The following is a 12,718-nucleotide window of genomic DNA, read 5'->3' as shown; positions in this document are numbered from 1 at the left end:
GAAAGAGAGGACAGGATATGGGAGGACGAAAGATAATCAGACAAGGGAGAGGGAGAGCTTTTAACTGAAATTGATTTTTCCTAATTCTTAGCATTGAGGAGAGTTTAAAGGGGCATTCAGGCTATGAGAAAAGTTCATCATTCCCACAGCAGAACGCCCAAACACATAAGTCTATTTGCTAAATATAACTTCCACTTCAAAAGGAGATGGAAAGGTATGAATTGACGAATAGCTTGAGATTTCAAGGTAAAATAAATATGTATACTGTTTTATTCATGCAATGTCATGTTATATGAACTCAAAGGCATTCAGTAAATGGAAGCAAAGAAAAAAAATAAGTTCTGGAAAAAGTGATTAAATAAATAATATGCAAAGGCTAAAATGAACGGGTTGTAATGGGAGCCTCCTGTTGGCTAGGCAGAATTTCCTGTCCCCCCACCCCCCGCACCCCCGCCCTGGGAGGAAAAAGTAAAGGGAAAGGTAGTAGGAATCCTCAGCTCCCCATTAGTCCCCTCCTCTATAAAACTCTCTGGGATTCAACATTTAGATTTGTGTTGGGATTTTCAGGTTGATCTGTCTTCCAAGGAGGAACCCAGTCCCCATAGCATAGGAAAAAAAAATTTCAATTTTCTCAGTGTGTGGGGACAATGCCTATGAAAATCAGCTATGAAAACCTGAAAGCATCGTTTTCATTTGGTGATGTGCACCTATCCATAAACCAGTAATAGAATCCTTGAGCTTTCTTTCTTTTTTTCTCTTCTTGGTGGACAGGACTAAGGGATAACGACATTTCCTTCTAACTACTCTACTCTGCCTTCATTTGACAGATGCTGACTGTTCATGGTCATGAGCAATAATTTCAATTAACTGAGATGTACTTAAGAGTCACCTAACAGTCCAGACTGAGAAAAAAAAGAAAAACAGCAAGACTGCTTTAGTGTTTTTGGAACAACAGAAAAATATTTTAAATTTTTCTATCTCTAATTCTCTTTATATTTGCCAAATTACATTCACATTTCTCTTCCATCTTCATAAATCATCTGTATACATAGGATATGTTTATTATATACACACATATATACATAATCTGCTTTCCACCAAAAAATCTTCCATAGAAAATCTATGTATGCTTAATGTAGTAAAAAAGGAGAAAGAACTTATTTTGACCCTGGAATGTGAGCATCTGTGAGATCTAGAATAGCTAGCCACAGATGAATGACATTAGATCATGTATTTGCTACTACTCCTCATTTTCTCTAACAACCAGGATCTAGCATTTAATTCATGCTATGAGCAACACAGGAAATCTAGCAGCTCTCTCTTCCACAGCAACCCTTTAAAAATCAGTCTCTTCTTGCCTTCCTCTACCTCATTTAAAACACGGTCCACTGTTATTGCACAATGATAATACTGAAATTTTTATTAGAACCAGAAAATTTGACGTTTGGGAGACACAAAGTCCTTTTTCTAAAAGGTAACCTCCACAGAACCTTCTAGGACAAATGTTGCCTGCAATGAGTTATACTTCCCATTGGCTTCTAGCAGAAATATGGCCACACAGGTCCAAAATTTAACCTTCATATGCAAATCAATAGCACAATCTAACCTATGCAAGAATAAGCAGTCAAACATCCAGCATATCATGTTCATTTTTACTTTCCTGGGGTCAATTTTTTAAACAATCTGTTTTATAGTTATTCCAAAATGACAACTGCCATAGGATGCTGAATGCAAAGTCCAGTGAAAACACCAATAACCACAACAGCAGTAACTAACAATCACCACCAGCACCACCACCGACAGTCTAGGTTCCTTCACAAATGGCGGGTATACTAAAAATTACAAACAGTAGAGGGGATGAAAAATGAGCCACTCACTACAAAACCTCTCAATTGGCTACAACAGTGACCATCAGAGAAAGGGGTTCACATAGTGAGCTAATTATGGGCTCAAAAAACAAATACTTGGTACCCTCAGATGGAATTCCCACGGTCAAGAAACATTTAAAACAGGAGGGAAAAACTTGTATATGAAAGTGGGAGAAGGTAGTGGGTATGTTTAATCTACTACAATAAAAATGCTATGTCTTTCTGTGGGTAAAATACTGGTGAGTAACGACATTTATATTGGTCTTAGTCATTCCTGGGTGATTTTAATGGCTCCCTAGCCAAGAATGCATGTTGAAGAAACTTGCAAGCAACTTCTCAGTCAAACAGCGAATGAGGGACCTAAGGGACCCTGGATGAGCAGAAAAGGTCCAGGGATGGCATCAAATTCTGCAGCATTCCCCCATCATACTTTTTTGTTTTACCAGTCTATGTCTCTTCAAATGATTACTAGCTTACTGCCAGCTCCAAATCTATCTATTTCCACTTGGAGGTACAACAAAATCTCCTACTTTTGAAAGTTTAAAGTTTTCTTTGAGTGTGGAGATTAGTTGATTTTAATTTCTCTCAAAAATAATTAAACTAGAATCACAAGGGGCATTTTGTTATTCTTTTGGCAAAACCAAAACAAAGCAAAACAGCACAGATAAAAACTTAAAAACAAATAAGCCACCCTAAGATGTTGCAGGAGTATGAATAAAGAATATTTTTCTTCTGATGACTTAAAAAAAAAAAACTCCATAAACTTTCTGCACATTGAAAAGCACAGCCTGTGACCAGGTGCATTCTATTCAGAGTTGCATTCTATTTCCTTCAGAAAAATAAAAACGAGCAATATGGGGACTATGGTGGACCTTGTGGCCATTGCAAGGTGGCCAGGAACATTGCATTAAGACTCACTGGGAACCAATCTATTCAAGACAATAGCTGTGAATTAGAATCTGTTCAATGGCACACCTTATAAAAACAAGATTGAAATAATATCTAATCGTAAAAGTATATATTCTTACAATGCTGGCCTTCTTCAATTTTTTAATAATGGTTCTTTTCTATAATAACCATAGATATTAAGCTTTAAAAAAACAAAACAAAACAAAACAAAAAAACAGCCACAAAACTAGACAATCACATGCTCAGAACAAATGAAACTGCCAAAAGCAATTTTAGGTAATTTTCTTGTAAAGTCATCTGGCACTTTTGTCTCTATAGTATTAATTTTCTGAATAGAGGGGAAAACACACAAAAACATGCTGAACAATGGAACACAAAAAATTGTGTTCATAGAATGTGGACATTCTAAATAAAAAAAAAACATGGATATTTAGTGCTTATGAAAATTTATTTTCAAATACAGCAGATTAGCAAGCAAAGCAACAGAAATTTGTTATTTATGCATTCAGAATTACAACACAATGTTATCAATACAGTCAGAATTAAAGAATTATTGTTATTTATTCAGAGGACATTGAAGAATTCTGAAAGGCAGTTCCTTTTACTTTTGTATTAGAATATAAATTGATTTTTAGTGCAATAAAAAGAAATGCAAAGTCACAAGTCTAATTTTGATTATGCAGGGCAAGAGTCTTTTTATAATATATAGTCAAGACTGGAGAAGTAGAGATTCTAGTTTAAAAATCTGAAAGTAATATGATTTATGACATAAGAGGATTTAGGCATTTATCATATGTAGTATCCCTGCAACAAAATAACAAAAGAGGATCTTATGTTAAAATTTGAAATTACTCATTTCAAATAAATAACTTATTTAAAATAAATTTCAAGTAAATGTATCATGATCCATTAAGACTTTAGTTCAGATTTTAAAAGTGATCGTTGATGGCCAAATAATATCTATTTTTGTGGATAGACAATCATGGAATTTTAGAGTTGAAAGAAAATTCAGAGATCATTAAGTTAACTCCTTCACTTTACCTAAAACCAAACAGAAACTCAGAAAACTTTAGAGGAATGTATGAAATTATACTGCCAGGAAATCACAGTGATCAGACTCGATGCCAACCTTATTGATTTCCAACCTATTGCAGCCCTCACTTTTTTACTGATAAATAAAGTTTGAAGAAAGCTAACACATAAAAGACTCCTTTAAGATCTAGTATATATAAATGAATGTTCATTACAACCCACTGGATTTTTAGTCGAGATTTTTAGGTTGACTTTTTGTTAAAATATATTTTAATGGGTCAAAGGCCGTGATTGAGAATGAAAATGTCACTTCGCAGCCATGTTAAATAATTTTAACCTTTATTTTAAATTAGTTTTACTTATGCAAGAGTTAAGAATAGATTTCTTGCTACTTGAGATAGTTTGAAAAGCACTGGTTTTAAAGCAGCTAAGTTATTGTAAATTATTTAACTTCCATGAACTGATATATAGACTATAAAAGTATGTAATTATATGAATGAAAAGTAAAATCTGTACCTGCAGTTGTATTTTTGTATCTTTGCTGACACTTTTTGTTCTCCATCGTCTTGTGACCCGCTTGTCTTTCTTTGAAATATCTACACAGTTAGCCTATGTTACACAAATAGTTAAAAGCAACAAAGTATTATTAAGTTCATACAGATGATAAAGACATAGACAAAGAGAGTTCTACCAGTTAGTGAAGACTTGTTAGACACCCAACACAAACCAGCCAGGAGAGAAAGGTATATCTGATGCATACTGGGCATTAAAAACAGAGACAAGAACTTAATCATAAAATGTATTTTTCTGCTATACAAAATGAACATAAGATTAGACATTTTTGATATTTTTCCCCCATGAAAAGATGGTAATAATTCTGAGAGTATCGAAGTTATATCTTCAGAGCTACCATTTCTAATGTAAACAAACACAGAATGATTCAGATTTTTATTTCTTTTAGTTTGTTTGTATTTAAATGTACAACATTTCAAAATAGACATCTTAACACAAAGACAAGATTTAAAAATATTAAGAATATTAAGAATAACTGCAGAATATAAACTAACCTATATTATTGTTATTTCCTATTACCTTATATATTCACAGAACAATTCAGTAAAAATTCTGATTTAATATATTAAGTTTCTTTAACCAACAGCAGCAGTAATATGTTTACCTGCATGTCAGTAAAGTTAGGTGCTGACTGAGTTCTCTGAAGTATTTCCAAATTTTGCAAGAGTTTGCTAAGTTCCACAAGGTTTGACTGGCAGTGCGCAAGGTCTAATAAAAATCAGAAATTAGAATGTTAGAACTGGGCAGGGACTGGTGGTGGTGGTAATAAAAGGGAGTCAATCTAAATTATGGCAAATATGATTAAGCGTATCCATATAATATTGGCAAATGAAAGAACCATAAAACCATATCCATGATAATATTGCATATCCATGATAATATTGGCAAATGAAAGAACCATAAAACCACTAATTATTATTAGATGACTTCGAAGTCCACTCTTACAAATTAATAGCTTTTAGTGTAGAGAGCCATTCAAATTGTGTGTGCTCACTTTCGTTGTCACATAAAAAACATACTCAAGGGAACTTCAGCAGTTGTATTGTTTTCTTGTTAAGAACCTGTCTACCGGCCCCTACAACAGTTTATAAGGTGGCTGCTTGGATTTCGGGTGGAGTCGAAGTCAAGTTCAGAAAAATAAGATGGAATACAAAGTCAATGGGCATGTTTATCTATAACTTAGCTCACTAACAATGTGGCAATGCATGAGTTCTTTAAAATCTATTAGAGATGTCACACTAAACAAAACCAAAGATTCTCTGGTCCAGCAGGATCAGCATCACCTAGGCATGATACTCATTCTGTTTGAATTACTTAGAATGAAGAAATGACATAATTTTTTTTCTTTTTTTTTTTGGTGTATTTGAATGAGAGAATTTTAAAGGTCTGCATGATCAAATATCACAAAAAACTGACCTTTAGTATGTGAAATTAAACACAGTCAAGAATACTGAGTTATTAGTAATATTTATTCAATTAGTAAATATTTCGAACATGGCTCCCAGTTATGTGATGACTTTTGTACATGTCCTGTTTATGAAGAGACTGCAACAGGGCATGTATATACATCTGTATAATTATAAAGGGATAATTCTTATTTTTGTGGCAGTTGGTGAAAATTTCACTGATGTTATCTGTGTTTCTCATTAAATCTCAAAGATCTGAATTGTTACAAATATAGTATAGGCAGCAAAATATCATTATTAAATATGGCTAAAGATTAACTGGGTCGAATAACATAGGTAGTTGGGGATTTCTGATAGTTCTGGTGGATTTTTTTGGTGGGTATAAAATAAAATAAAGAGGTAACTACTATGAAAATCTTTATACAGGACTGAGAATCTCTTCACACTTTCTAGGGAGCAATTTATCTGGAGGCCAGGCCATAGTCCATCCTTTTAGCTGCATCTGCCTCAGGATGGAGCCCAGGTGGGCTGTTCAAGTGCTGCTGTTGTTCTTCCCAGGAACTCCTGGACATTAACGGCCTTTAAATTCCTTCAGAGAGGGAATCACCCAAACGGAGGTAGGAGGAAAAGAGTACTGGCCAGGCCAGGGCTCTCCCACTGTCCCCCACCTCCCCGCTTTCAGGAGAGGCAGCACCCTCGTATGCCCCATCTCCTTCTCTATGGAGAAAAGAAGGTAAAGTAGCTTGGAAGGGTAGAAAACACAGAAGACGAAAGAGAAAAAATGAGGGAGAAAATTAGTGCAAAAAAGGAAGAAAGAGGTTAGAGGGAAGAGGAGAAAGAAGATGGCAAGAAGGAACCAATATTTTAACTTGTCTTTTAAATAACAAAGTTACATCATAATCATCATGCTGGTGGGGACATTGTGTGACATCACCTATCCACTGAGACTTCTATCTAGTAAATATTACATTTGTACTTCTTAATAATTGTGATTATTCTATATAAATGGTGTATGTAGGCAGCACAGAAATCTAGAAATGGACTTAAAATCCTTTCTCATAGCATAGAAAGAGAACTTTGTGAATGAACTCAATTCAAGGCAAAGAACCCAAAACTTTGGGAGTCACAAGTCTGTTGATTCAGGAGACATGGATTTACTTTACATTTTTCGGTGATAGTAATATTTACTTCTCATACTTTCCTGACTTAGAGTAGCAACCGAGATGGTAGATGAGAAAATTCTACAAAAACCAGAAATGATCTTTAAGGAGTCTCGATCACACCAAATTTAATCGAACTGCTAGAATCTTAACTTGGAATAAGCTGCATCATTCTTCTCCACTTGTATCATTTAAAATATGGAAGAAATGAAATCCTTAACAGAATTTCATGCTTGCCTAAGTGCCTGGCCATATACAAGAGTTATAAAGATTTTCCCAAGATAATAAAAATATCTTTAAAAAAGGAAATCTCTAGAATTTCATTAAGATCAAATCCAATTTTAGAATCTGGGAAAAAGGAAAAATTATACCAAGAAAAGGCTACTGAGATTGTTTATAACACTGAAAAATTAAAGACTTAAATCTTTAGCAGTTTACTTATTTTCTCATCATGCCCTATATTGTTCCAAAAAGAAATGTCATAAAACTGTGGAATGGTTAAATAAATTAAGGAATATCCAAAGTTATTCATTTATTATTTCATTTAGGTACCACTGATTAGGAAGAGACTGTGTACCCAGCATAGTTCTAAGCTCAAGGAATATAGCAATCAAGTAAGATGCACAGAATTTACATTCTGGTTAGAAAATAGAACACAGTAAATAATATGTATGTTAACTATCATGTGCCCATCTTTAATGATGGCATATACTGGTATATAAAGATGGAAAATAGAATACTAATTTAACATTTTGTTTCTATGGGAAAAAATGCTTTCCAAGAGCCAAGTAATTTCTTTTTATACTTGAGAAGGTCTGGATTGATATAAGTCCAGATCCATGAATAACTAGCCACTTCAAGTATTAGAACTATAAATCTGAAACGTCGTAAGTTCAAAAAGCTCTTACATGATGAACTTCTAAAATGCAACCAACCTTGACTCAGTATCAGGAAATCTCTATGAAATGATCAGGATAGTCCAAGAAAAAGTGCTGTTGTAGTTTAGAAATGTGGCTTCAGGTCACCAGAGCAGACTTAAAAGAGAAAGTGGAGTTTTGTCTGGATCTGGAGGATTGATGGAAAGAATTCAACAACAAAATACAAAGGTGGAGAAGGGCAGAGAGGGCACTACAGGTTGGGAAGAACAACTTGTGTAAAGGCAGAGATGCGGGAATACACAAACATGTTCAGGAGACAGCAAATAAGTTTAGTTCGGAGGCAGGGTTGAAAGGGTAGGTGGGGTCAGAAAGCTGAAAGCTGAATAGTAAATGCTGGGCTGAGTAATTTGGACTAAATCTCCAGGGCCCATGGAGAACCACGTGAAGAGATTTTTGCATAAAAGCTATTTTAAGGAATATCAGTCTTGAAGAAACATTATGTAGTAGACAAAGAAGTGGCTTTGGGGTTAGTCGAACATGGGTTGGCTGGAGTCCCAACCTCTTCACCAGGGCAGCTGCGTAATCTTGGGCAAATTCCTTAACCTCCACGCATTTCTCTTTCCTCATCTGCAAAGTGGGTATGGTAGCAATACCCATATCTTGTGGCTGAGTGCAAATGGAGTACTGCCTCCTAAGTGTTGCAAACACGTTCGAGAATGGTAATTTCCCATGAGCCTTTGAGAGAGATGGAGTGGCAGAGCAAGGGACCAAGGGCAGGAGTACAAGTCAGGAAGCGACTGCCCAGAGACTGAGTAACCGTGGGCCTGAGTTAGGAAAGCAGAGCAAGGGACCAAGGGCAGGAGTACAAGTCAGGAGGCCATGTGACTGCCTAGAGACTGAGTAACCGTGGGCCTGAGTTAGGAAAGAAAAAACCCGAGGCAGGGTAGATGAAGGGGAGGTGAGAAGGGGGAATGTTTTCAAAGAAATAACAGAACTCAATCTTAGCTGAATGAACAGAGTAAGGGGAATGTTTTCAAAGAAATAACAGAACTCAATCTCAGCTGAATGAACAGAGTGGGAGGGTCAAGGGTGGGAGCAATTGGGGGAATTGTTTTATGAACTATATAGATGTCTAACCAATGTACCATATACTTGAAACTAATTTAAATAAATAAATTTAAAAAAAAAGAGGACACTATGGTTTCAGGGGTGGATCTGACAGTGGCGCTGACAGAAATAAGAAAGTCCAGGAGCTAGGACCATTTTTGGGGCAGAGACAAAGAGTTTGGTTTCAGACAGGCCAAGAAAGGGCAAGGTAGAGCATATAGACAGAAAGGACCAATAACAAGGTGAGGTGGTGGGAATGTAGCACAGGGTAGATACACAGATCTGAGATTTGAAGATTTTTTAGTCTTTTTGAGGAGAATATGGTGCAGTGATTAGATTAAGGGCAGACACTCTGGAGTCAGACCCCACCTGAGTTTGAATCCCAGGTCCACTTTTCCTAGCTATGTGAACTTGGTGTGAACAGTGAAGTAATTCCTCTGTACCTGTTTCTCATTGGTATATTGAGGTTAAGAGGATTAAATAAGTTAACACATATAAGACACCTAGAATCATGCCTGTCACATAGGAAACACCCAATACCTATCAGCTGCCGCCACTACCACCACCATCACCATCAGCAACAGTAGTGGCATCACCATCAGCACCACCGTCACTCCTACCATCATTAAAACAGAGATTTCAATTGAAATTATGAGCATGCCTGTCATCTCCAAAGCACAGAGCACAGTCATTAGAATCAAGTTGGCCTGGGTTAGCCCTCCAGCTCTTTTAAGTACTTGATGTGTAACATGGACCAGTTACTTGACCTCCCTGAGCTTTGGTTTCCTTATCTATAAAAATATGGTTCATAATCCCTGCTTGGTACCTTTGTGAAGATTTACAGAAAACGATGTATATAAAGTGCTTAGCTCGATGCCTGGCCCATAATGAGTACTTAATAAAATGTAGTTACTCTTATTGAAGCAGAAAGCAGACGACTGAATCTTGATCATCCCCACAACTAAGGATGGCCAGAGGAGAATCTCAGTGAAGCAGAGGAGGAGCAGCTGGAGAAAAAGGAAAACTTGATGAGGCCGAAGGGAGGTGGCTCACTAGAGAAGGGCTTGCAGGGCAGGTCAGAGGATGAGGCCTGGGAATGCAGCAGAAATCAGATGGCCTCCTGCTACCAAGAATGCTTTTTCCATAGAGCAAAAAAGGCAAAAAACAAAGTAGGCGAAAGAACACAGAGTCTATGGGCAGAGAACAGGTATGAGTGAAGAGGGAAAGACTGAAGTTGTTTCCAAAAGAGGAGGTAGTAATTATTGCCCTAAATCCTGAAGGAGAACAGTCACAGGACAGAGGATATAGGTGGAGCGGTAAGGATGGAGAGGAGGAGGATCATCCCCGAGCCTGGAGAGAGTGCACAAGGGACAAACCACAGTGCTGTGAAGCAGCACACAGGGAGACAAGTGCATTCCCCCATCAATCAGAGGCTTCTTGGCATCAAGGTCAATGTCTGTGCATTTTGGTCAGATAAATGGATTTTGTCCCAGTGGATAGTCTCAATGTTTTCAGCAATGTAGATAGCCAGGTTAAATGTCAGAAGCATGTGTAAGGCTGCAAAAATTAAGAGGAAAAGCTAAAATGTCTAGAACTGTAGCTTGGGGCAAACCTGAGGAGTTCTAGGAAGGTGAGATTAAGCTTCTTTCCTCGAACTGACGTTAACTGAGTCAAAGTAATTGTGTGTTTTGTGAATATATCCAAGTAGAAACCTTTTTAATGGAATATTAGTTAGACATGTTTTATGAATATAAGATCCCTCTTAAAATCACATTTTCACATAAATATTTGGTTTGGGGTATGTAGAAGGTTAATAAAAATACAGCAGACTTTGAGTTCATACATGTGTAGAGCAAAAAAAAAACACAGTTTTTTATTTTTTTGGTCGGGGGACCAACACAGATTGCCAAATTTCAATTTTTCTAGGTGAGGACATAAAAAAAATAACCAAACTTCTATTTTTATCATAATGTCATAAAAGAAAAACATTTAATATCATAAAAAGTTAGGCCCAACATTATCTAAAAATAATCTTAAAATTAAATCAATTTAGCTTTATTATATACTTTCCATGTTATCTTTGTTTTTCTCATTTTTGAAGGTCAAATGAAAACTGTCTCACAGAATGGAAATGGTCTGTGGATCCATTTCCAATGGACCAACTTACTCAGGCTAATTACAGGACAGAGAAAATTCCTGGAGACTAAGAGGCTCAGAGATGGCAGAATGAGGGAATCATGTATTGGTTTAGAATATTTAATAATCGATCCATAGAGGAACACCACTAACAGGTAATTATGGATGTAAGACACCATATAATTGTGCCATTTATTGCAAGCAATGTAATACACAGGTGAGGTGAATGGAGCAGCAGAGAAGGCAGCTGTGGAAGTGACCTAGCAGAGAGTCAAGGACTGAGGATGGGGGCTGCCCCTAAGGCAGTGCTCCTTTATCTGGTTGTCCCCAGGGTCTAGGGAGTGGGAGGCTAACGAAGCCAGAGGGAACCGGTAATGGGATGAGGTGAGAAGGCTGAGGAGGGTGAAAGTCTGGATAAGGCTGAAACTAGATTCAGTAATTGTGAGTGTGGAGAACTGACAGGAGAGAAGCGCGAGTCCTGAGAGGGAGAAGGAACTAGTGTATAAAAATAAGCAAAAAGAAAAATCGAGGCTATTGGGGGGATTGGGGGTAAAAGGTGAAACACCCACAATTCACCTCTTTTGTTTGTTTCTTGGTTTATTCTGATAGCCCACAGTGGGCAAGAACTAACCTTCTGCACACCTGTCCATTTCTTCTGAGTCCTGTAACCAGGCTGCCACTTTGCTCTGGCCAGTCGTGCAAGTTGCAGGGAGGCTGTTGCTGCATGGTAAAGGGGACTGCCATGGACAGCTGTTTGGTTGTACCTACAATGAATGAAAAGAAATGAAGTGTATGGTTAAGCAGAAACAGTACATTTAAGTGATTTTTAAAAATACAAGTACTCTCAACGTGACATTAAGAAAAAAAGAACCAACACACTCACAAAGTGGAGAAGCCTCTTGGTTCAACATAGTATGTGCTCAGTGAAGTCAAAAGTCATAAACATTAACCACACCCTCATTAAGTTGCTATCTCCATCATAAATGAAGAAGACCACACTCAAGTATATCGCATACTCGCAAGGACCTGCCAACTCAAATTCCCAATAATTTTAAATTACTCAGTAAGTTGTATTTGATAGAGTGTTTTATTGAAGACTCAACTCATGATTGAAAGCCTTTCCTCTCCACAAGGTCTCTGCACCCTATGATCAGCTCAAGGTCAGTCACGTGTGATTCCTAAATACTGCACACTGTCTACCAGCAAGGGACCTTACAATGCTTTGCACGCTGAAAATTATAATGTAAAAAAGGCAGTCTTGGCAAGTTATTATTATCTATAGCTGATAGGCTTTCCATTTAAAGGCACTTTATGTGAAATAAATTAAAGTTGTATGAAGTACGTAGATACTAGAGTACAGTAAACGCTCAGTGAAAAAAGCAGAAACTTATTTTCCTCAAAGTTGAAACGACTTTAAAACTCCATATTTGACTTTAATATTCAATTATAACTGGCTGCGTCTCTTCTAAATCATTATAAAGTGAATGATTTGCATACTTAGCAAACCCAGATTTATTTATTGCCCACACAGGGTCAAAAACCAATTAACATTCAGGAATCTCATAGTTTGATACTCAGAATGCAAGCAAAGTAACAAAAAGTTCTTCTCAAACTTTACTGCATTTTGATAAATGCAATGGGAATTTTTC

At 36.8% G+C, this 12,718-nt stretch overlaps 1 protein-coding gene across 1 annotated transcript in view; it reads right to left on the bottom strand.

Moving 5' to 3' along the window:
* Positions 1–12,718, bottom strand: part of OSBPL6 (oxysterol binding protein like 6) — a 182,973-nt gene that overhangs the window by 35,002 nt on the left and 135,253 nt on the right. Inside the window, exons 9-11 of the mRNA XM_006921239.3 lie at positions 11,701–11,833; positions 4,987–5,090; positions 4,326–4,418 (exon numbers count right to left, since the gene is read on the bottom strand). Coding sequence (XP_006921301.1) covers positions 4,326–4,418; positions 4,987–5,090; positions 11,701–11,833 — 330 coding nt within the window. The remainder of the gene's footprint in view (positions 1–4,325; positions 4,419–4,986; positions 5,091–11,700; positions 11,834–12,718) is intronic.

This window comes from Pteropus alecto, unplaced genomic scaffold (assembly GCF_000325575.1).
Source record: "Pteropus alecto unplaced genomic scaffold, ASM32557v1 scaffold3, whole genome shotgun sequence".
Lineage (NCBI taxonomy): Eukaryota > Metazoa > Chordata > Mammalia > Chiroptera > Pteropodidae > Pteropus > Pteropus alecto.
The sequence above is the reverse complement of the archived record's forward strand: the minus strand, read 5'-3'. Positions and strand labels throughout refer to the sequence as shown.